General features: G+C 42.6%; 2 protein-coding genes across 5 annotated transcripts in view; one reads left to right on the top strand and one right to left on the bottom strand.

Moving 5' to 3' along the window:
- Window positions 1–1,055: 1,055 nt before the first annotated feature.
- SULT2B1 (sulfotransferase family 2B member 1) lies at window positions 1,056–10,026 on the top strand. The gene is made up of 6 exons (XM_032237762.1): window positions 1,056–1,191; window positions 2,944–3,152; window positions 4,466–4,592; window positions 4,693–4,787; window positions 6,889–7,069; window positions 9,911–10,026. The coding sequence occupies exons 1-6, from the start codon at window positions 1,056–1,058 to the stop codon at window positions 10,024–10,026; spliced, it is 864 nt and encodes a 287-aa protein (XP_032093653.1).
- Window positions 10,027–16,607: 6,581 nt separating this feature from the next.
- The window catches only part of CA11 (carbonic anhydrase 11), a 26,332-nt gene continuing 17,159 nt past the window's right edge, over window positions 16,608–25,780 (bottom strand). For all 4 annotated transcript variants that reach the window (XM_032236820.1, XM_032236816.1, XM_032236819.1 and 1 more), the window contains 6 exons: window positions 24,655–24,840; window positions 23,246–23,341; window positions 23,061–23,133; window positions 22,119–22,273; window positions 21,798–21,963; window positions 16,608–17,601 (listed from right to left, as the gene is read on the bottom strand). In XM_032236820.1, the coding sequence (XP_032092711.1) occupies window positions 17,567–17,601; window positions 21,798–21,963; window positions 22,119–22,273; window positions 23,061–23,133; window positions 23,246–23,341; window positions 24,655–24,840 (711 nt within the window). In that variant the 3' untranslated portion in view covers window positions 16,608–17,566. The remainder of the gene's footprint in view (window positions 17,602–21,797; window positions 21,964–22,118; window positions 22,274–23,060; window positions 23,134–23,245; window positions 23,342–24,654; window positions 24,841–25,780) is intronic.

Below are 25,780 nucleotides of genomic sequence, written 5' to 3'. Positions count from 1 at the left end.
AACTTACGGTAGGGTTAATTGCTACTTCTCAGGCTAACCTATCTCACAGAGTTGTTCTGAGGATAAAGCAGGGAAGAGGGAATTCCTGTCTTAGTTTCTTTCAGGAAAAGAAGGAAGTAAATACAAAAAACTGAACATGAATTAATCTATTAATTTTGCTTTCTCCCGTTTTTTTTTTAAGAATCTAGTATTTTCAATCTTGCACTGTAACGAAATATACCTAAAACATTACTTTTGATCCTGTTTATAAATATACTTGAGTTTGTTTTGAAGCACTTATCTTAAAAACAAACTTAGCAAAATTCTCACTAACCTCCAACAGCCAAAACGCAATAGAAAAATGTATTTCTAGCACAGAGTATGGAGTATGTTGTATCTAACAGCTTCCTAACATGACCAGACGCTGCTCAGAAGAAGAAGCTTAAGAGTTTTTGTTCCACTTTTAAAAGGAGTTGCCAATTCTGTAATTTATTAAAAACAACACCAGCCATAACCCACACGTGAATGAAATTCTCATTATATCCTAGATAAGATTTTAATTCGTTCCAATAGGGATTTTTCTGCTTTTTTTAAAAAAAATGAAGCCTGAGATTTACACATAGCATCTAAGCTTGGAGAGAAGCTGTACGCGTGCGTGCGAGAATGCTCAAACAAATTCTTATTGTCTCAAGACAGAGCAAATAAAAAGAAAAAAGCTAACGAGGGAGAAGAGATACTTTGCTACATCACATCAGCTTTCCATAACCTCCAAATTGAAATTCTGGCTGTTATAGCTGTAATTGGACATATCTGGAAGGTCTGGAGGGTTTTCTCTTCTTCTTCTTCAAGTCGCAAATAGACCGTGAACTAAGACGATTTGAGTTCCAATTTTCTGTCTGCCACTCCATGCTGCTGCTTTTTCTCTTCCTCATTGTCAAACGCTCATAAATCTGTTCTCATTTTCAGAGGACACAACTAATTCTCCTGGCTGAAAGGAAGAATCCTTTGATTTTGGTTTTGCCGCCAAGTTTCACACTTATTTTCAAATACTTTCCTGTTATCTGCTGGGCCTCAGGATGTTCAAAGAGTATTTCCAATATAAAGGGCTCAGTTTTCCTCAAGTCATCTATGCAGAACCTGTGTTGCAGATGGTAGAAAAGGATTTCCAAGTCCGAGATGACGATATTTTCAATGTCACTTATCAGAAATCAGGTAGAATTTTTTGAGCTACTTGTGGGGAGGGAAAATGCTTCAGATTAGTGGGTGATAGCAAGTTGAATAGATTGTGTGTTTTTAAAAAGAAAAAATAGAATTAGTGTTCCCTTTAGTTTCCATATGGGACCTACCTTATTAATAGCATAAACATTTTTTACAAAACACTGCTTTTGGGGGAAAAAAACCAAGTAACAACAAAAAAAACACAACAGTAGACAGCACTAGCAGTTAATATGTGACATTTAAAAATAGCTAAAGCTTTTACATTTGTTTCCATTTATTGCAGTTTGTAAAATGTTTTGACTTGGAACTTCTTATAAAGCACAGGATAGAGGGACAAATGGATGATATTACATGGTATGAGCTTAAATAATAATATGCACGGCATCCTTTGGAAGCATTTGTGCCACTTTGTTATTAAATATAAATAAATATTTGTATTTTCCAAAATGCTCAAAGAAGTATCCAGGAAACTTCAGATCAAAACAGGGTTTTTCAGCCTTGACAACTTTAAGATTTGTGGGCTTCAACTCACAGAATTCTCCAGCATGGCTGGTTGAGGAATTCTGGGACTTGAATTCTATGCATCTTAATTTGCAAGATAGAGAAACACGGGATTAGACACCAAGAGAGGTCAGCTGAGATGGGGTCTTCTGGCTTTCACAGGCGGGAATTTTCTTAGTTCTCTCAAAAGAACTATCTTCTAAAAAAAAACCATTAAATACATAATCTGAAAGTATATACATAATTACTGTATGCAATTGCTGAGATAAGGAGATTATGTATATAGAAAAATGCCTTTGTTGTTGTTCAGAATTACCATAAGCGGAGCAATTGTACAATTGGGATTCTGTAGATTTCCGGGAAGCCCTGCTTGAATTGCAGCTCATAAAACGAGGGAACAACAGAAGGAAAATATTGAAAATAAGCTTAGTTCACCACTGTCTTCCCCAGATGTGTGACTTTTGTCTCATGATCATAAGTATGGTACCCTCCAGATAAGTCTGTCAGAATTCCAAACGGTCACTAAGCAACTGGTCATAAGTCGAGGACCACCTGTAGACCAATTCAGTAGCATGAAGGCAGATGATGCAACTTTCTGAGTGAAACTAAGCAGGCCTTTACTCAGATCAGAGCATATTTAGAGAAATACAGCTGTGTACAGATAGTCCTCAACTTATAGCAGTTCATTTCAGGGGTGGGTTCTGGGTTCTTTTACTGCCGGTTCACTCAGGGATGATGTGTGCTACATGCGCATGTGCAGTAGTGAAAAAATTGCTTCTACGCATGCGCAGAAGTAAAAAAAACAAGATGACGGTGCCTATGGTGGCTGCCGAGAGAACCGGTTCAGGGGCATGGGCCGAGTTACTACCTACCCAGCCGAACCGGGTCCGAACCAGTAGGAACTCACCTCTGGTTCATTTAGTGAATGTTCAAAGTTACAATGGCACTGAAAAAAGTGGCTTTTGAACCATTTTTACATTTACAGCCATTGCAGCATCCCCATGGTCATGTGATCAAAATTCAGATGCTTGGCAACTGACTCATATTTATGACGATTGCAGTGTCCCGGGGTCATGTGATCCCCTTTTACGACTTTCTGGCAAGCAAAGTGGAATCCGGATTCACTTAACAACCATGTTATATATAACACTTTATTACACACGCGCACACACATACACACACACACACACACACACACACACGGATTAAATACTGTTTTCTTGGAATGATGGGGACTTTTTTTAGGAACTGTGTGGATGCTGGAGATTTTAAGCCTCATCCGTAGCAATGGAGACCCTGCCTGGTGCCAAACCACACCCAATTGGGATCGAGGCCCCTGGATCGAGACAGTGATAGGATACAGGACAGCTGTGGCCAACAAATCGCCACGCATTATTAGCTCTCACCTGCCTGCCCGTCTTTTTGCCAAGTCTTTCTTCAGATCCAAAGCTAAGGTAAGAGGGAAATTATGATCATGGCAGACTTCCATCTTACTGTAACTTTGACCGTTGCTCCATTAGTAAACTTGGGTGACGGAGCACAGTCAGGATTGAGGCCTAGTGTGGTGTAATGTGCTGTCATTAAAAAAAAAAAAAAAAAAAAGGTTTATAGAGTGAACCAGGAGCAAGCCAGGATCAATCTTACAGATGAACAGATTTTTAGTTGTTTGGCTGATACCCCTGTAAATTGAACAGAGTCTTGGGTGGGGTGCAAACCAAATCAGGAACAAGCCATGAAAACAGTAATGAATATTGTTTCTATGGCAAATTGTAGTTTTAAATATTAAATTACTGCACTAAACCAAACCAGAGTTTATTTGGTGGTCCTATTTAAATGAGACCTCTGAGTTCAGAAGACTTGGGGAAAAAAGTTTCTCATTGGGCTTATGTTCTATTCCCAGTCATTTCCTTTTAGATGTAAAACAATTGGCCTATTACAGGTAGTCCTCGGCTTACAACCATTATTCAACATTCAAAATTACAATAGCACTGAAAAAAGTGACATGACTGGTTAGGATGACAGTTGCAGCGTCCCCGTGGCCATATGACTAAAATCTGGGTGCTTGGCAACCGGCATTATGTTGGTTGCAGTGTCCTATGGGTCATGTGATCTCAATTTGGGACCTTCCCAGCCAACTTCTGACAAGCAAAATCAATGGGGAAAGCCAGATTCGCTTAACGACTGTGTGATTCACTAAACAACTGCAATGTTTCATTTAACAACCGTAGCAAAAATGGGGTGTGGCTCAATGGTGGGATTCAATTTTTTTTACTGGGTGGGCGTGGCTTGGTGGGCGTGGCTTGGTGGATGTAGCAGGGGAAGGAAACTGTAAAATCTCCGTTCCCACTCCACTCCAGGGGAAGGTTACTGCAAAATCCCCATTCCCGCCTGATCAGCTGGGACTCGGGAGGCAGAGAATAGATGGGGGCAGGGCCAGTCGGAGATGGTATTTACCGGTTCTCCAAACTACTCAAAATTACTGCTACCAGTTCTCCAGAACTGGTCAGAACCTGTGGTGCGGCTCAATTAACAACTGCCTTGCTTAGCTATGAAAATTTTGGGCCCAACTGTGGTTGGAAGTCAAGGGCTGCCTTTGTTATAATTATTATTTTGTCCTGACTACACTTATCAATAGCTAGCAGACCAGGGAAAAGAACAGAATCTATTTTGAGTGGGCCCTGTTTGCCCACCTGGGCTCTGCTATTTTCTGATGTTGCGTCTTAATTTTTCGACATCTTCCAACCATCCCACATTTTTCTGTGCATAGATGATCTACACAGTCAGGAACCCCAAAGATGTCTTGGTGTCCCTCTATCATTTTGCTTCAATGTTTCACCCCTATAAAGACCCTGGGACCTTGGATCAATTTCTGGAGGACTTTCTAAAAGGAGATGGTAAGTGAATGGGTGTAGAAGAAATTTTGGTCTTCTTCCGTCCACATACTATGCCTACTTTTCTCTCAATCTTCCCATCTAATTCCTCTTGTAATTACAGTGCCTTTTGGATCCTGGTTTGACCATGTTAAAGGTTGGATGAACTTGAAGGACAAAGAGAACTTCTTCTTCATTACGTATGAGGAGTTACAAGAGGTTGTTATTATGTTATTTTGCTTGTCAGTTCAATTGGGTTTTATGGGAGTTATGAGCAGAGATACAAGCCTGGCTGGGCTGCTATGGGTTTGCCCGGGTTTGGGAGAACCGGTAGCTAACATTATGGCCAGTTCGGCCAGTTCAAATCCCACCCTGGCTGGCCCTTCCCCCCCACTCCCAGGAGTCTCCATGCGGCCCATTTTGGATGTGAGGTAAGTGTAGGGCCCACATGGAGGCTTGGAGAGTGGGGGAAATAGGCCTCCTGGAAGGTCTCCAGAGCCTGGGGGAGCGAGGTTTTTACCCTCCCGGAAGTTCAAGGAAAGCCTTGGGAAGGCAAAAATGCACACACACATGCTGTGGCGCAGGAGGCTGACTAGGCCACCATCTCACCATGGCCATACCCACCCAGCAACCAGGCAGAGAACCCGTTGCTGAAAATTTTGAAGCCCATCCCTGGATATAACCACTAGGAATAGGAGATTCCTGGATTTGGCTGAGATGGCCAAATTCTGAAGGTAATTAAAAAGTGTGGGAATTCTCACACTATCCTTTTGGTGATAATCAGCAGGGATGGCTGTCCTGCTTTCACAGATCCTTGACTAACTCAATGCTTTATGCCAGGGCTACCCAAACTTGGAAACTTTTAAAACTTGGGGACTTCAACTCCCAGAATTCTTCAGCCAGCAAAGTCACCAAGTTTGAAGACCTCTGCTTTATGCTCTCCAAGATGCAAAATATCTATGGAGGAGATTGTCCCACCTGTCTGTGCCGTGAATACATAGTTTATTCTCTGCTAGACAACCGACTGAGTTCATGAGGGAAGGATTATTTATCTACTTACTATCAAATGATTTTGGGCAGCTTGCAAGGTCCATAAATAACAGTATATTATTTGCTATGTTTCAAGCAACATATATTTATGAGTCAACTTTTCTTCTTCGTTCAGTAATCAGAGTGCTTTTGAACACCTGAGTTCTCACAGCACTCAAAGGCATGGTTAATTCAACCACAGTATAATCAGTTAGTCCAATTTTCTTTATTCCCATATAAGATTGAACCAAAAACTTATCACATCAACTAGGTTTGGTGTGGGTTTTCCCCCCCCAGTTAGATGAAAACATATAAATTTATGATTCATTTTGTCATAGAGGAATGAGTACTGTGTATGGAGTTCTTGGTGCTCTCTGAACTTGGTTGTTTCCTTGGAAACATTTCATTACCTAACTAGGAAATATTTTCAGTACAAGTTGTTTATGGAGTTTGCTGCTGATAACAATGATGATGTTGCCTAGTTGGGCAACAAAACTACAAGCAAACAACCAAGCTCAGCACGCACCAATATCTCCATAGGGTAGTTCAAACCTGAGTTATATTCTCTTCTATTGTACTGTATATGTTTACACAGGCAAATGTTATAGAATTGCCAAGTCTTAATACTCAATTGCCCATTTAATATGATACCTTACCAGTTAAGAAGGGAACGAAGAAGACTGAATCTGTATGATTCAAATGCCTGTCTGCATACAACAGTGGTCAATAATGGCCATAATAACAAGCACTATTGTAATGAAAAAGAGATTATAATGACTGGCTAGGACCTCCAGTGTAGAAAGGGGCATTAACACATTTGTTGAGTCAAGATAGGTCCCAGAGTTTTTATATCTAGGGTTTCTCAGACTCAGGCAACACCATTCAAACCAACTTTGAGGTGGTGGTGGTGGGGAAGAATGGCTGAATTCTGACTTTGTACTAAATCCTCCATTTGTCTGGTTCTGCTTTGGCTTGTTGAGTTGACGTAATCCATTGGGGCAGATCAAAAGACATCCAGTTAAACATTGCTCAGCACTATGTATAAATCTAGTTAATGAATTTGGATGCTTTACTGAAAAAGCATTCTGAAAACAATATTGTGGGGGCATAATTGTTTTGTTCCCCTCCTTGGATTAGAGTTTCTCCAACAGTGCAAGAGCATTGATGGTTTTGGAAGAAACACGCTAGTTAAAACTGAGTTTGAAACGTTTTCTGTTTGGACAGAATTAATGATGCCAGGTGTGTGCCACCCAGAGTGGTTTTCAGACTGTCTTGTCTGATTGTCCTCCAGGATCTGCGAGGAAGTATTGTTCGTATCAGCAAGTTCTTAGGCAAAGATTTAGATGATGCAGCTATTGACTCTGTGGTTGCGAATGCCTCCTTCGAATCCATGAAGAGTAATAAGATGTCCAACTTCTCACTCACGCCGAAGTTCATCATGAACCAAAAGAAAAGTGCTTTCCTTCGCAAAGGTAATGAAGGGATGGAAAGGGGAATCATTTGCCATCTGGATTTGCCTCATCCAGGGTGATCTTTTAGGGCAGCAGTTCCCAACCTTGGCCATTTTTAGGGGTATGGACTTCAACCTACAGAATGTCAATGGTCATGCTGGCAGTGGGATTCTGGGAGCTGAAATCCACACGCAGAGATGATCAAGGTTGGGGTACATTATTTACAGGGACACCACTAAACTCCAACCTCTTTGCTTTCCTTGCCAGCTACAGGAATTTTGAACTGTAAGACCTGGCAGGATCCTCCTCTGTCCTTCCATTTCCCTCAGCTTCTTTCCGAGATACTTATCACACTCTCTTTAGCATTTCTTTGGAAACATTTATGCCACCTTGTTTATATCCTGTGTTGAAATCAAATGATTTTCAAGATTAGCTTTCTTCAGCCTGATTCACTTGCTTTGGACTACAGCTCTTAGGATTCACAGCACCAATCTGAATTGTGGGGGATGAGGTTTGGCTTGTCTGCAGAGGACCAGGCTGGTGAAAAAACACTTTAAAACATAGTGAATTAATTATAATGTAAGACACACACTTTTTAACATCACACAGTCAAGCCTCCTGCCATTCTCTGGTCAATAAATCAGTCTGGGACATACTGTCTTCAGGACTGTATTCACACAGCTTTATGCCTGGCGTTGATCAACAATTTGGCTCAGGTTGGTCTACCTAGTTGAACAGTGTTGTTCTTGGAAAGCAGGGATTCAACTCTTCAAGGTATCCCTGGTCAGAGGAGTAGAAGGGTGGAGACATTGATCCCTAGTTTTATAGTACAAAGTTTGTTATACTTATTATTATTATTATTATTATTGTACAATTGTATCACAGCGGCCAGTTGTTTCGCCGGATTTGGCATTGGTTACTAGTCGGGCCCCACCCAGGGGCCTAGGACGTCGTAACGTATTTTCGTAATATGCGTGCAGATCCAAGCAGTGCGGCTTTTTGCATTTGACTGATGGTGATTTTGTCAATTTTTAACTGTTTTAAATGTAATTCCAGTGCTTTTGGAATAGCACCCAGTGTGCCAATTACCACTGGAATTACCACTGCTGGTTTGTGCCATAGTCGTTGAATTTCGATTTTTAAGTCCTGGTATCTTGCGATTTTTTCATGTTCCTTCTCGGCGACCCTGCTATCACCTGGTATTGCGATGTCTATGATTGTGACCTTATTTTTCTCAACCAGTGTGATGTCTTATTATTATTATTATTATTATTATTATTATTATTATTATTATTATTATTATTTATTTGTCTTGTATGCCGCCCACTCCCGGAGGACTCCGGGCGGCTTACAAAAGACAAGGGAAAGGGGGGAACAAGACAAAGACAACATATTAAAAACAAAACCAACATTCACAATTTCTATGGAGGTAGATGCTTCTCAGCTCCCCCCAGCCTGCTGGAACAGCCAGGACTTGGTGGCTTTGCGGAAGGCCGGGAGGGTAGTAAGGATCCGGATCTCAGCAGGGAGCTCGTTCCAGAGGGCCGGAGCTGCAACAGAGAAGGCTCTCCCCCGGGGAGTCGCCAGCCGACATTGGCTGGCAGATGGAATCCGGAGGAGACCCAACTCTGGGATGCTCTGCTTAACTGAAATAGTTAAGAAAATAGACACATGAATCTTTTCCTTTACTGGTCTGATCATTTGGCTTCTTATATTGAGCTGAGGTGGTGCAGTGGTTAGAGTGTAGTACTGCAGGCTACTTCATCTGACTGCTAGCTGCAGTTCGGTAGTTCAAATAAGCTCAAGGTTGACTCAGCCTTCCATCCTGTCGAGGTGGGTAAAATGAGGACCCAGATTGTTGGGGGCAATATGCTAACTCTGTAAACCGCTTAGAGAGGGCTGCAAAAGCACTATGAAGTGGTCTAGTTTAATGAAAAGAAGGACTAGGGGAGATATGATAGCAGTGTTCCAATATCTCAGGGGTTGCCACAAAGAAGAGGGAGTCAAACTATTCTCCAAAGCACCTGAGCGCAGAACAAGAAGCAATGGGTGGAAACTAATCAAGGAGAGAAGCAACTTAGAACCTGACAGTTAGAACAATTAATCAGTGGAACAGCTTGCCTCCAGAAGTTGTGAATGCCCCAACACTGGAAGTCTTTAAGAAGATATTGGATAGCCATTTGCCTGACAGTTAGAACAATTAATCAGTGGAACAGCTTGCCTCCAGAAGTTGTGAATGCCCCAACACTGGAAGTCTTTAAGAAGATGTTGGATAGCCATTTGCCTGAAATGGTATAGGGTTTCCTGCCTAGGCAGGGGGTTGAACTAGAAGACCTCCAAGGTCCCTTCCAACTCTACTGTTGTATTGTATATAATTGCTATTGCTATATTTGCATTGATATCTGCATTGATAAAACACAGCAACAAAATAATATTGATGACATCATTCTTAAGAATTCTATATCAAGGGCCAAGTGGTAGCCCCATATAGAACTTGGATTTCTGAATGCATTTCCTCCATGTGGAAGAAAAAAACCTAATAATTTAGAAATCCAAACATTAACATTTTAAGAACAGACCTACTTGCTCAATACTTCTTAAAAGCTACAAGAAGAATCTATATTCATCCCAAAGAGGAACAACCATAATTTTAAGATAACAATCTTCCCCAAAATTAAAATTAGTCAGAAAAATATTGTCTATCTCTATTTTTGTGTTCTTAGTCAATTTAAGATGACACTCTTATATTTCAGAGCAAATTATTTGGGAAAAACCACCTATTTCTTTTAGGTAAATATCGTAGAATGCTTCCTCCACCATATCTGACTCTAATGAGTTATTATTTTATGTTTTGGTTTCTAGGGATTTCTGGAGATTGGAAGAATCACTTGACTAAGGCACAGAGTGAATGTTTTGACCACGTCTACCATGAGCGTCTACAAGATTTAGGTGTCACTTTTCCCTGGGACAAGAAATAAATTTGCCTTTTTCCAGTTGATTCTCCATTACTGGATTGAATAGTGACTTATCAGGATAGTCATTGTCTAGTGCAGTGTTTCTCAACCTTGGCGACTTTAAGTCCTGTGGACTTCATTTCCCAGAATCCCCCAGCCAGCACAGCTGGCTGGGGAATTCTGGGAGTTGAAGTCCACAAGACTTAAAGTCGTCAAGGTTGAGAAACACTGGTCTAGTGCAAGATGTTGTAGATTAGCGGGAACATCTATGGGTGGTACAGGAGTTATTCAGAGGATTCTCCTGAATTTCATGGTAGAAGAATGGGATTAGGGGAGGATAATTATTAAGGCCAAGACGTTAGAGCTCAGGAATATGTGGGATGGGGTGGATTAAGATTCCAAAGAGGTAACCAAAGTATAGCGCTGATATCTTAAGTCTCAAGATATGGTTTTGAACATACATCTTGCTGAAATCAGGCACATCTGAATCTGGTTAGTGCCTGGATGGAAGACTAACCTACTTTCTGTGAACCCCCTTGTCCCTGATGGAAATTGCATTGTAAATATAATATAATAAATAAAGTCAGGCAACCAATGCGTCTTTCTTTTAAAGAAGCACAGGTAAACAAATCTCCTCAATTCATCATTGGTTTCTGATTCCTGTTATCCTGGGGAGATAAGACTGACTCCATTATCTGTAGCTGTAGACACCTGGGGTAGAACTTCAGGGAATAAGCAGAATATTTCCTGTTGCCATGACAGTTCTGCTCCTTTATCATGGTAATAGGCCACCACATCTTGACTCTGCCCCAACAGGAGACCAAGGACAGACCAGGTATTATTAGCATCACTTTTGTTAGGTCAAAGGTTACACTTGGCTAGTATTAGATTGGTATGCTGGAGTTACGGTCCAGAAAAGGGGATAAAGTCAGATGAAAGAAGTGAGCTAATTGAGGGGAAGAACCTTGAATGGATTTATGTTATATTAGAAACTAATGCCAACCAGTTATCTCCTTAGTCCTTACATATTTGAGAATATGGATTTTAGCTAAATAGACTTTACAGTTCAGAGGTAAATTTTTAAAATATTCTTGGGGAGAGGGGACATACCCATGATTTGGGGGATATCTGTCATCCTGGGGTTAACAATGTTACACCTCTTACTTGAAGGTAGACAGGCAATGCTAAGAAAGATTCCTAGGGGTATCAGGAGGTTTCAGTAAAGAGTAAGGTAAACGTAAAGGTTCCCCTCACACATATGTGCTAGTCGTCCCAACTCTAGGGGGCGGTGCTCATCTCCGTTTCAAAGCCGAAGAGCCAATGCTGTCTGAAGATGTTTCTGTAGTCATGTGGCTGGCATGACTCAACGCCAAAGGCGCATGGAATGCTGTTACCTTCCCACCAAAGGTGGTTCCTATTTTTCTATTTGCATTTTTTACGTGCTTTCAAAGTGGTAGGTTGGCAGAAGCTGGGACAAGTAAGGGCAGCTCATTCCGTTACGTGGCGCTAGGGATTCTAACCACCGAACTGCTGACCTTTCTGATTGACAAGCTCAGCATCATAGCCACTGAGCCACCTTAAAGAGTAAGGAGCAGGAAAACTGAATTGTCTCAGTACTGGAGCTTACAGAGGTAGATGCCATTAGATCACCACAGGCCAGCTTTTTGAGGCTTTCCTCTTTCCTCCTGCCACTTGAGCATCTTTCTAAGATGCAGTTGTGGCTCAGAGTTTCTGCATCTTAGACAACAGCAGCACCGATTTCCCCCATTTTCAGAGTCCAGAGCTCTAATTAGGAACAAGTTTCACAAGAGGGCAGTAGAATCCATCTTTATGGATTTTCCCGCTGGCTAAATCTTAGGCTGATTCATACTTAATTCTTTTTTCCTCAGGTAATTCTGTCTTGTGGGGTAACGGCTTTACACATAATTATTTCTGATGGCCCAGTTTCTCAGTTCTTGCTTTTTGCACCAGGAAATGACTAGCCCCATGGGAGCGGTAGTTAATAAGGTCACTCTAACCATTTATTTCTGTTCTGCAGAATGTAAATCTTGAAATCCACCAGGTGCTTCCTTTTTTAATGTTGGAAAAGCAACTACTGCCAGATCTTCATGAGGCAATTAAATTGCTGTGAATCCCAATGTGCTGGAAAGCTAGAACATATACTCTATGGATGGGCAGAACGAATAGTAATAATCAATAATCAAAACACAATTTCTAATCTCAGCCTAGCATTTGGGACCAGTTTACTAGACAGACTTACTCAGTTAAGCCTAGACACCCTCAGAAGCTGTCTCCTGGCCTGCAGGAAAGTCCTTGTCTTAGCTGAATATCGATGTTTTGTATTACAATTGTACAACTGTACATAAAAGAACCCTTTGCTTTGTTCATTTGTTACATTTCCACCAGTCATTCTTCTACCAAATTCAATGTGATTTATCCTTCTTGTTTGAGGTAGGTTAAGCTAAGAAATGTGATTGGTCTGAAGTCACCAGTGAACCCTGAGATGGAATAAGAATTCAAACTTGGATCTTCAGATGCTCATCCAACGCTATTTCCAATTTTGAAAAAATCCTCCTTTGGATTCAAATGTAGTGAAATTTTGGTGACTTCCCAAGGTCACCATTGGTTATTTAATAAGTTACAGGATTTTCTTTGTCTGTTCTGTGCTTCCTCAAACTTGGAAACTGATGGAGAGAACCTCACAATTAAAAAAGGACAATCTCTAGATAGTCACTGCTTTTGATGGAAATAAGATTAACGCAGAGATCACTGAGAAGTCATCCCAGATCCTTGATCTGTGCTTCTTTTAATGCAGAAGTGATATGTGGACTTGGGGGATCAGATTTTCTTTTTAAGTATCACCAGCAAGTGCCCGATATAAAATCGTCTAGGTCAGTGGTGGGATTCAAATGTTTTTACTACCGGTTCTGTGTGCATGGCTTTGTGGGTGTGGCTTTGTGGGCATGGCAGGGGAAGGTTACTGCAAAATCCCTGTTCCCTCCCCACCCCACTAACCTGTTTTCCAGCTCCGTTCTCCTGTTCTGGACAACAAAAGAACAGCTGGGAAGACAGGAGGTAGTGAGGGAGGGGCCAGCCTATTTGCCAGTTCTCCGAACTACTCAAAATTTCTGCTACCAGTTCTCCAGAACCTGTCAGAATTGGCTGAATACCACCTCTGCTCTAAGTTTTTCAAAAATGTGTCTTCCCAGTACTATATCTCAACTAGTAAAACTCAAGTGCTTCCAATCCATGCCAAATAGGATTTCTGAATGACCGAAACATTGTTTTGTAATTCTTTAAGGAAAAGAAGTTATGAATGAAAATGAATAATAAAACTAAGAGGCAAAATTCTCATGCTTATTGACCAGATTTGTTTGCTGAACCAGATCTGCCTTCAGTTCATCCTAGTTATAAAACAGAGGTAAATGTTTAAGCTGTATCAAACACCATCTCAAGAAGTCCCATTTTCACTTTCAGTGTTAAATTCAGATGTGTGAGCAGGATGAGTATTTAACAAGGAGGGTTGGGGTGGAATGAACTGCAGATATGATTCTCATCCAAGTGTTTGTGAACATCAGGACTAGTTTACTCATAAGGGAAGAAGAGACAGCTGCAGAGAAACGGTGAGAAAGAGATGGAGAACACAGAGGGGATATCACATGGTTTATCTGGCACTCTATCAATTAGCAAAAAAAGGCTACCCTTTGTTGTTTTGAAGTTGGGTTGATCTGCCAGTTCAATCAGATTCCAAATGTGTTATTTCAAGCAGCCGAAAACCCAGAGGGCCAAATCTGGGATCATCCTTTTGATGCCAGATTATCTTTTTGATGCCAGATTATTTCAACTATCTATCATTCATTATACCACATTGGTGAGTGGGTGGGTGTAAAATAATATTTTATCAATTGTTCTGGGAGGCTAAGGGCATTGTATAAAAATTTTAAAGCAAAAAGCCTACAGTCATAGGGCTGGTTGATTAATTTTGTCCTTGCAATGGTCCCCATGTGTTTTGGTAGATATATTTTTTTGATCAGGATCTCCAAATGCCCAGCATAGTTTGTAGCATAGAGTTTATCCATAAACAACTCTCCATGGAGCTGTTATAAGGAATCTTAATTCAGAACTGAGTAGGGGTTGTCATTGAAAAACTATGTGTCTGCATATCTGCACAGAGTTCTATCTAGGAAGGATGACTAGGCTTTCTCTGTATAGGGTAGGGGGAAGGCGCATTTTTGCTTGTGTGTGCACATGTGTGTATGTGAGAGACAGAATGTGAGAGTGGGGTCCTTGGTTTTTGTTGAGCTCAGTTGCTTTCTTGCAGAAAACAAAGTTCAATCAAGCAACCACCAAAAACACTCCCACCAATGTAGACAGGGCAAGCCACTTGTATATAAACAGACAGTAAACCCAACTGCCTTTTAACACTGATGATGTTACCTTGTTGGGCAAGAAAATGTCCGCAAGAAAAAGAAACGAAGCTCAGAGAGCACCAAGTACCCCACAGTTCAACCCTTAGCTACAAATATTATTTTCTATTGATATGTGAGCATTGCAGTGTTACCTTAGAACATCATTTGTCGGCTGTGACCAGGGAGGCATTTGCCCAGGTTCGCCTGGTGCACCAATTGCGTCCCTACCTGAACCGGGAGGCACTCGCAACAGTCACTCATGCCCTCGTGACCTCAAGACTGGACTACTGCAATGCGCTCTACATGGGGCAGCCCTTGAAGAGCATTTGGAGACTCCAGCTCGTCCAGAATGAAGCCGCGCGAGCAATTGTGGGTGCACCTTGGTGCACCCACGTTACACCTATCCTCCGTGAGCTGCACTGGTTACCGATTGGTCTCTGGATACGCTTCAAGGTGCTAGTCGTCACTTATAAAGCCCTTCATGGTATTGGACCTGGGTACTTGAGAGACCACCTGCTGCCAATTACCTCCAACAGACCCATTAGATCCCACAGATTAGGCCTCCACCGGATTCCATTACCGGCCAATGTCATCTGGCTATTACCTGGGGGAGGGCCTTCTCTGTGGCGGCTCCGGCCCTTTGGAACGAGCTCCCTGCAGAGATTCGGACCCTCACCTCTCTCCAGGCCTTCCGAAAAGCCGTTAAAACCTGGCTGTGTCGGCAGGCCTGGGGTTGATGAGTTCCCTTCCCCTTCTCGAATCGTGTGGCTGTTGGTTGTTTTAAATTCCCTGTACTTTTTGTTGTAGTTCTTGTGTTTCCCTTCCCCTCTTTTGGGTTTGTGTGCCGCCCTGAATCCCGCCGGGAATAGGGCGGCATATAAATAAAATGAACCTCAAACCTATGTATGCATTCATATGTATGCCTGTACAGTATATGGAAATGCATGTAAATATATTCCTACTTCTAAGTAAGGATCATGGCCATGATGTCATTGAAGTATTGGTAAAACCTTGGCCCTGGGGGATGAAAATTGCAGGTTGCTTGTTTTGTTTGCACTGTTTCTCCAACTTTAGGAAGGTTTCCCACAAAACATTATCATCCAGATTTCCTGTCATTGCTTTAAAAGGAAACTTTCACCATGTCTGGAGGCCTTGGTGTTCTACAGATGAAGGAAGAAGATATATTCAAATTCCCTGCTGCAGAAACTCATCTGAACAGCACTAATCTAGATTTTCTAATAATTCTGTTTCCAATAATTCTGCAACACCTAACAGTGGCTCATCCCTCTTTCAGGATTGAATTTATTTCATTTGAAAAAGGAGAAATAGTATCTCTCAGCATTTATGATCATGTTGATAGGTTTCTTGTGGCATCAATGGCCATAAATGTTATTGTGTCTCTATATAAGAAGGGAGAAAGCTGGGAATTTCCATCGCTTTGCAAAAGAAAAGACAAATGAAGAGAGTTAGATCCATTTCCCCTTCTGTCCAATATGTTATCCCCATTCCCTTTGACACCACAATTTTTATGATGAATCAGGGCACCAAAGTGTGGGGCTGTTAAAGAAAGTCAAGATGAAACCCCAGTCCCACCCCTTTTTACACTGTGGTGCATACCACATATATAAAAAGGGGGAGGAGGGGCAGCACTTCAATCATGCAGTTGCAGCCACCAATTTTTCTTGGCCCTTCCTGAATGTCTGTGTGACAAATTCCAACATGGTATAAATTGGACCCTGCCACATCAAAGTGACAGATTAAGTCAGGGGTGTTAAACTCAAGGCCCGGGGGCTGGATCTGACCCACAGGGTACTTAGATCCAGCCTGCAGGCCGCCCTGGAAACTTCAAAGGACTGGCTTGCAGTGCCAGTGAAAAACGGAGCTTGGGAGGGTTGTGTGCAGATCTCCCAAGCTCCATTTTCATTAGCAGAGGGTTACAGGAGGTCATCGCAGCCGAAAACAAAGCTCAGGAGCCTGTTTTCACAGGAAGTGTTCTCGGGCCGCCACAGATGCCCTGACACAAGTGATGTCGACCTGGCCACTCGCACCTGGCCACCCCCATCCCTCCGAAGTCAAACACAATCCTGATGTGGCCATCAATGAAATCAAGTTTGATGCCCCTGGATTAAGCCCTTGTCTCAATGAAATAATTTCACTCCAAAGAAAATGAAGTTTGTTTGGAAAACCATTGTTTTTCTCAAGTTAATAATACTCATCAATATTCAAAAGGTGGGTTCGTTTGGCAATAAAAATATTCCCTCTGCTGTTTCACAGTTAGGGGTGTTGAAGGCCATTCAGAATGAAATGATAAGCACAGATTCCATATTTTATCAGTTCTCTCTCACACACACACCCCAGGATAGAGTGGAGAGGGATATCACATTTGTTTTCCACCCCAGATTCTCTCAAGTTTTACCCAGATTAAAGTTCCAAGTTAACTCTTCTTTAAAAGAGCAATGGAAGCTTAGAGTTTGTGGGGTTACACACCATGTAATGCAGTTCCCTCCTTTTAAACTTCCTGAGATTAAAGGCATTTTACGCATCAGAGAAAACTATCCCACTATAATTTTGACTCCCAAGGCTCCTGCAGGTCTCAGAATATTGAGGTCCCCAAATAATACTGGGGGTCTCACTAGGATATTATTGAGGATATTCCTCTGCATTTCTAAAGTGCATTCAGTGTTGGGATTACATCTGTCTGCCGGATACACTTTAGCTCAGTATATAATTTGGGGTAGATTGCCTCCACCTGACATTTATGACCAATAGAGATTTTGAATAAATTTGATCTCCAGAATAGACAGCATTGCTTTAGCAAGGAGGCAGTGCAAAGATTCTAGTCCTCACACTTCTGGATGTTCCCGCCATCTTTAAATATTAGGCTTTAGCTTTGGGGGGAAGACGTGCCGTATTCTGCAAATTAATAACCCTAATTTCATTGTTTAAGCTTTTGGCAACCCAACCCTATTGTGATCAGAGTTTTCCAAACACCCCAAGGCAAGTATTCCAGCCTGCTTCCCTGGTACCCCACATGTTGCCTTTCCCACAATGGAAGCTGTGGAAATCATTCAGAGATGGGTGATTGCAGCTTCCTCGGTCGGACATTGAATTTTGAGTGACGGAGACACTCAGACGTTTGGGAGCTTGCACCAAAACTACATGCCTGGTTTGGGAGATTGTGTTCCATCAACTGCAAAAAGAAAAAAGATGGAAGAAAAGTATTAAGACTAAATCTCCTTTGCTTCAGATGCATTCCCTGGGGCTAATCTTTCCTGCTGCCTGCCCCAATCTTGGAAAATAATTTCTTTGCTCATCTGTCTAGGTTCCCTTTAATTTTCATTCTCCCACAAAGCAGGGGAGAGGACAGAGTGACCCAGGCTGCCCCTTTTCATTTCGTAGGATGCCGTTTGGGCCTTTAACCCTCTGCTGTGCCTCTCACTCCCGTTTCACAAGTTTATGATGCCTTGCAATAGTGCGAATCTGTGCATACAGAGATGACATTCAGAATCAAGCAGATTTTGAGAATTGTTTTTCAGAAGACACTAGCAGGAGTGTCTTTTAATTATGTTAGTAACCAAAACCTAGCCCGGCCCAGTGCCGGTCCCCAGGTTAACTGTTCTGAGCTCTGAAGAGGCTGGAAGAATGACTGCTTTGTGTGTTGTTCAGGAAAGAACTAGATTTAAAAGGTATTGGGATGTCTGCAGAACAATGAGCTGTGAAAACCCAGCCATAGTTCAGCAGTTCTCAACTTCTCTGATAACTGAAAGATGTGTGGACTTCAACTCCCAGAAGTTGAGGAAGTATAGCTGGCTGGGGAATTCTGGGAGTTGAAGTCCACACATCTTCAAGTTACTAAGAAACACTGCCTTTAAGTACTGGGTGACCAAGACAACACAATATTCTACACGAGCTTCTTTTATCAGAGCATCTCAACACCTGTGTAGTGTTAAGCAAAGCTAAAGACTTAACAGTTATACAAACCCAGCCTAATAATAAGGAAGAAAACAGTGACTCTGACTTGTTCTTTTCCAAAGCTGTCTCCTTCAGAGTATAGAGGTACCGTATTTTTCAGCGTATAAGACACACCAAGGTTTTGAAGAGGCAAATTAAAAAAAAAAAAGTTTTTGCATTCTGCAAATCTTCCCAAAATGGCTCATTTTTGCAAAAACGGGCCCATTTTTTATCAAAACAAGGCCATACATAGCCTTTAGGAGGCTTATAGAGTGCTACTGTGGGCTGGGGGGGGGGAAACAAGCAAAAAACAGCCCATTTTTGCCCTCCCCAGCCCCTAAGACCACTCTGGAAGCCTCCTGAAGGCTATGCATGGCAATTTTTGCAATGGGGGCGGGGTTTCAGGAGGCCAAAAATGCTGTATTCAGTGTATAAGACTCACCCAATTTTTCACCCTCTTTTTTGAGGGAAAAAGGTGTTTCTTATACTCCAAAAAATACAGTAGTCCTTGACTTACAACAGTTTGCTTAGTACCCTTTCAAAGTTACAACAGCACTGGAAAAAAAGACTTAAGACTATTTTTCCCACTTACAACACAGTCAAGTGATGAAAATTCAGAGGCTTAGCAACTGACTCAGATTTATGACGGTTGCGGTGTCCCGAGGTTGTGTGATCACGTTTTTTGATCTTTTGACAAGCAACGTCAATGGGAAAGCCAGATTCACTTAACAAGTATGTTATTAATTTAATGACTGCAGTGATTCACTTAACAACTCTGACAAGGTTGTAAAGTGGAGCAAAACTCACTTAATAAATGTTTCTCACTTAGCAACAGAAATGTTTGGCTCAATTGTAGTAAGTCAAGGACTACCTGTAACACCTACTCTAATGGCCGGCACAAAACTGGAGTTGCTTCCTGAAACGAACATCTCACTGGTTCATCCCTTCCATTCTTCTTGCTCAGGCTTAAATAAGAAAGGAAAACTGACAAGCTTTGGGTAATTTCACCCAATCCCTTGCACTCAATCCAAAGAGATGCCTTCTGCTAGCTCTTGCAAGCACAACAGGAAAACTTTACCAAAAACATCATGGTCTTTTAGTCCAGGAAAATGGGGGCGTACATTAGGGGTGGGATTGAAAAATTTTAGCAATCAGTTCTCTGCCCGGTTGCTGGGTAGGCGTGGGCATGGCCTATGTGGCCTCCTGCATCATGGCCTGGGAGGGCATTTTTGCCCTCACCAGGTTCCAGAGACTTTCTTTGAGCCTCCGGGAGGGCGAAAATGGCCTCCCCCAACCTCTGGGGGCCCTCCGGAGGGCTTCCAGAAGGCCTGTTTTTCACCCTCCCAGAGCCTGGCATCCAAAATGGGCCGCGTGGAGACTCCTGGCAGGAATGGGGCCAGCCAGTCCTTTTGGCAAACCAGATGTAAAATTAGCATCCAGTTTGCCTGAACCAGTCCGAACTGGTTGAATCCCGCCCCTGACATACATCCATACTGGGATAAGGAAGGAGAGGAGGGGGAAATTGGCCTTTCCTCCTTTTCTTTACAGTTGTCAAGAAATTTATGATCTGTTTGTTTTCTTGCTCCCACGAGTGCAACCATATATGCCCAGCATCCTACCATCCTCCTGTCTTTCTGCCATTTCCCTGCCTAGGCAGGGGGTTGGACAAGTTTGTTTTTCACTTTATTATGTTTCAGCTTGTATATAACTGTAAAGTGCCCAGAGTTGGGTCTATGACAACTCGCTATAGCCAACTTGCCATGGCCAACTTGCCACTGCACAGTTCGCCGTGTGACAAAAAGTACCCTAATATCGAAGAAATTGTGGAACAGAATTGAAGGATGCCAAAGGAGAGACAAAATGAAATGTAAATGGCAAAAATTAAAATATTTTTAAAATTATTTAAATAATTAAATTGAACTGTTGAATTGCCTTGCAGCAAGTTGACCAGTGGCAAATTGATGGTGGCGAGTTGCCCCATTCCACCAGTTACCCTTTGGTAAGATGGGTGGCTAATACATTATATGTACACACCTGGATGTCATTGAGCTCACAAAGGCTTTTGAAATCTGAAAAGCTTAGCTCTTGATGAGGCAGTCATCAAAAATTCTATGCTACAGGGCTGACAAATTATTTCCCAATTGTTCTTATCTTCAGGTTGGAATAAACCATTTTACTTCCCCCAGATAAAGGGCAAAATAGACTCCCCAGTTGCATTTATAAGCCAATTGCATTGGCTGTTCAAGGTGACAACGTTGCTGGTGACAAGGTGACATCTGAGAGCAGTAATCTAGCTCAGTAATGGAGAACTTTTTTGGCACTGAGTGCCCAAACCGGAACATGCGTGCATGCATGCATGTGCATGTATGTGTGCTGGAGCACCAGAAACCCAAAGGCCAGCGGTACATGCATGTATATGCACAATTCCAGTGCTCCAGCGTGTGCAAACACCAGCTGGCTGGCGTGCATGCACATGCTGGAAACCCGAAGACCGGCTGGCTGGCACAAACACACACGCCAGCCAGCTAGTCTTTGCATGCACTGGAGCACCAGAAAACCAATGACCAGCTGGCCGGCATCCACGTAGCTGGTTTTTGTCCATTTTGGGGCATTTTCACGCCTTTTCAGGCTAGTTTTCGGCAATTTTTGGCCATTTTTCAGACCATTTTCAGGCTGTTTTCTGGCACTCCAGCATCCACGAAGACAAGCTGTCCACTACGTATGTGCATGCCGGAAACCAGAAGAGAAGTGGCGATGGTGCATGTGCCCACAGAGAGGGCTCTACATGCCACCTCTGGCACGCGTGGCATAGGTTCGCCATTCCGGGTCTAGCTTCTGTGTCAGGGCACACACCCCATGGTATTATAGTTCAAGATCTGGGCTGCAAACATATGCATGATCACTAGGGGGTACTAAAGTGTCAAGAGTTTTTGCATCTCTTTTCTACCACCTGAATATTTGCAGCCCAACTACAGTGGCTCTAGTTCAGACGTGGTAATCTACCAGTTTGGATCGGTTTGCCCGAACTGATAGTGGAAATCGTGGCTGGCTCCACCCACCCATCCTGGCTCTATGGCATCCCATTCAGGCCCTTTTTTCACCAAAAGCACATGCGTAGGAGGCTGTGCGCAAGCATGGAGGTGGCGCACGCTCCATTTGCGGACCGGTAGGGAAGGTAAGTGAATACCACCCCTGCTCTATCTGTATGAAAGCTGGGGGAAACTCAGGTTTAGATCTTGCTCAGCTCTGAAACTGCCAACTTATCTTGCATTCGTCCCTACCACTCAACCAGATAAGGGACTTAAGAGGGTAGAAAGGAAAAAATATCTTCCACTTTGAGAAACTTTTAGGAAAGCTTAAAAAAGAAGAGAGACGAAGAAGTGGAATGGGAGTGTAAAGGAAGAGCTCTTAACATGGGATTCCTCGGTCACCTACCATGTAGCCTGTAGGAGGCTCCTTTGCAACGTTTAGTGGGGCGCCGTGGGTCTCGGTTGCCCCGAAGGCTTCGGTGTAAAAGGGGTTGGAGAGGTCTCGAGTTGTCACTCATGCTCCGGAAAATTTGAGAAGGGAGGTTCTGACTGAGAAGTCGAAGGGAGTGAATCTGGAGAACAGAGGGATGGGAGACAAGTGTTCAAGAATGGTGGAGGACACCAGGAGGACAGCAAATGGGGTCAAAGAGGGCAAGGGAAGGCAGGGTGACAAAAAGAGAAATAAAGAGAATTTGCCCAGCAGTGATGGGCCCTAGGGACCACCTACCTGAACGGAGGTAATATTGATCGGACGGTCAATGAGAATCCAGGTGGCGGTTTCATAGCATGGAGGGGTTGACATGGATCCTTGGTAAGTGATAAAACCAAATGTTTCTGGATAAAGGTCTTCAAGACTCAGATCGTGTAGAAGATAAGCATCATCTGTTGAAATAGGATTCATGGCTACTTTAAGAACGTGGACAGAACTCGGCTGGTGAGATCCATTTAGTTACCAGTTGTGATCTTTTCAAACACTTCCAAAAAAACTACCCTGTTTTCCCCAAAATAAGACCTCCCTGGATAATAAGCCCAATTGGACTTTTGAGTGCATGCACTAAAATAAGCCCTCCCCAGAAATATTGCAACACAGCAGCAGCCATGAGGTAATAATGTTCGCTGCCTCCTGTACCTCAAAAATAATAAGACCCCCCCCAAAATAAGGCCAAGCACTTATTTTGGGGATAAAAAAATAAGACCCTGTCTTATTTTCAGGGAAAGATGGTAATGAATCAGTAAGACATTCATTTCTGAATGCAGATATTTTTAACATTCATATTTTATTGTGTGTGTTTTTTTTAAAATCTTGGCAAAATGTTAATGTATACTGCAAGTGCATGAATGATATGCCATATGTTAAATAAATAAATAAATACTAATGAATAACACATCAAAAGTAGCAATTCTACCATTTGGCCACAGAATCACGTATTCAAAAATTTTCATGCTGTCATAGTCAACAGTTATATCCTCCCTAAATCTTTTGCTGAAGGTAAACAAACTACCGGGCACAGTGAAGCTTTGCTAACTTCAATACTCCAAGAGGAACTCTTATATTATATTAATTCCCACTTGGTCCCCTCCAGTCTTAAAAAATTAAGTTTTCAACGCTCAGCCACCTTTACAAAAACTTCCTTATATGATCCACATCTGTCATACTGGCTTCACTTACTCTTGTAGGAGATCCGGGTAATCGTTTCTCGGTTTAACAGCCTGGTCAGGAAAGAGTTAGGATTTGGTCCAATCTGCAAATGGAAATCCATCCAAGATATTGCTCCTTACTGCCTGACTTCCCACCTCCTCTCACCTATTCAAGCCCCACCTGATGTCCCCTAGCAGCCACGGCAAGGCACTTACATTGGCAAAGATAGAAATGACAGCTAAACCATTGGGATTGCGTGAAGCCTCGGAAATATTGGGGTAGAGTTCTTGGTTGTAGTGGATCAACTGCACCTAAGGGAGAGGAAAGAGGAAAAAGTGATTCTTTCCAATTCAGTTTTACTTAGTGAAAGTAATGTGATAAATGGCTTTGGAGAAAGGCTATTTGAAGGACTGCCTCTCCCCTATCGTATTTACCCAGGTCACCGGGATGGGAAGTCAGGAAATGCTATATCCACCGTAGTAGTGATGTACAATTGATGAGACCACGAAAAAGGGCCTTCTTGGTGGTGGGCCCTCTCTAGGGAACATCATTCCCCCCAAAGTATGATTGGGCTCCCCATCCTGTTGCTTTTCCAAAAGGCCCTGAAGATGAGGTTTTGTCAGGGGACCACGAATGGAGGCAGAGCCCATCAAGAGGTTGATTTGATTGTGTCGCTGATGACATGGGTGGGATGGAGATTTGTGGGGTTTTACGCTGCGGATTTGTAATGTTGTGAGCTACTCAAAATTCACCTCTGTATGAGTTAGCCAGCTATATACATTTATTTAATAAACAAGTAAGTAAATAAATGAAAAAATACTTTCTCACTTCTCCAGATTCAGAACTGTTTAAAATTGACTCCAAAATTTGTATCTCTTCTTAATTCATCCTCCTTGAAACATTTGTTTTTATTCACAGTTCTGCTTAATGAGTTATTGCAAACAATTCTTCCTAATGTAGTGCATTTTTGTACTATCATGGTCTGGTATTAAAAGTTCTCATTAGATGAAGACAAGGAGCAAAAGGAAATAAACCTCGTGCAGCTAAGCCCAACAATATTTCTGAGTTGATTTGTGTATTGCTTACCCCAAAATGTGAGATAAATTTGCATTCTAATACAAGCGAAACTAATTTTTATCTCAGTGCCAGTATGTATGCACTGGCCCTGTTTGCATAACTTATTTAAATGACTGAAGCTAATGGGTAGCTGAACACTACAATGCAGTCAACTGCAGAGCTATGGGAGATTAATTTTAGCCCAAGAAAGCCCTGAGGTTGTTTCAAACTAAACTAACTCTTCCTCATCGGCTGAATCACACATACAAAAAAGAGAGGGCTATCAAGAGGTAGGTTACCCACTCTTCTTGCACCTAACAGAGAGATAAAGTCCTAGAGTGGACAATGTAAAAAAAAGAACTTTTCTAGGTCTATCTCTCTCTCTCCCCGCCTTCCTCTCTCCTTCCCTCCATCTCTCTCCCCCTCCCTCCCTCCTTTTCTTTTTTTCCATCTTGCAGATTTTGATCAACCTCACCTTCCCATCAACATCCCTGACGAAACCTTAAGTAAATCTGCAGAGGACACCTTCAGTGGTGTTACTCCTGTTTGAACCAAGAGTTGTATTCACCTCAGCAGAAAAGCTGTCACCATCTATCCGGTGTTCTGAGCCAAATCCATCTTCACTGCCAAAATGCAGCCTTATTTCTTGGAGCCGGTGACTATACGGCAGAGGTCCTCCTGAAACATTAACCAGTTGTACCGGATCTGGACGAAAAGAGACATGCCTGCCGGTGTTGTACATGGTGCCACTAATCTGCAGGAGAAGACAATAGTGACAATGGAGGCTGTTTCTGTATCACATACTGGGTAACCAGATGATCTGCTCCTTCCAGAATCCCCTGAAGCTGCCATGTGAGCATCTTCTGCTAAACTTACCCTAAAAAGGAAAGGTCAACGATTGGGAGGGAAGTTCTTTACCATAAAAAGTGAGCATCATCACCACCTAATTCAAGGAAGCAGGCATCACCTTCTTCCTCAGGGGCATTAATCATCTTCCAAATCCAATTGCTTATCCCAACCTCTAACCGTCTGAAGAAGCCAAAGTAACAATTCAATTTGTGGCCGGTCAGACTCCAACCTCAATCTGCAAGGCTGAAAAAGCATCCCGATCAACCTGAAGACCATGTCCTATTGCCTTCTACCACAGCGGAAGGAGCATGAGCAGTGAAATGTTTAGCACACTGGTCGGGGCACTCCAAGAGGACATCTTCAGTCCCATTTTGTCCCCGAAGGGTGCAGGTTGCCTTCAAGAGGGCCACTTTATGGCATTCCATTGTGGAATGGGACAACTCGCCATGGCCAACTAGCCACAGGACAACTCATTGCGGACAATGCAACAATTCAATTTAATTATTTGAATGCATTTAAAAAATAATTGAAATTTTTTCATTCATGTTTTATTTATTCCCTCCTTTGGCATCCTTTAACAATTCCATTCGTCTATTTCTTCAACATGTAGCTCTTGTCTCACGGCGAGTTGTCCTGCCGTGAGTTGGCGGTAGCCAGTGGTGGGCTTCAAAACTTTTAACTGGTTTTCTGCCCGAATGACTGACTGGGTGGGCATGGGCTGGGGTGTGTGTCATGTGACTGAGTGGGTGTGGCCAACTCGGTGTCAGTCACAGCAAGGTGGAGGGGCGCAGGCAGGCCGAAGCAGTGGTGGCTAGACCTACCTTTGCGCAGCAACAGCAACGGTG

This window comes from Thamnophis elegans, chromosome Z, assembly GCF_009769535.1.
Source record: "Thamnophis elegans isolate rThaEle1 chromosome Z, rThaEle1.pri, whole genome shotgun sequence".
NCBI classification, from domain to species: Eukaryota; Metazoa; Chordata; class Lepidosauria; order Squamata; family Colubridae; genus Thamnophis; species Thamnophis elegans.
The sequence above is the reverse complement of the archived record's forward strand: the minus strand, read 5'-3'. Positions and strand labels throughout refer to the sequence as shown.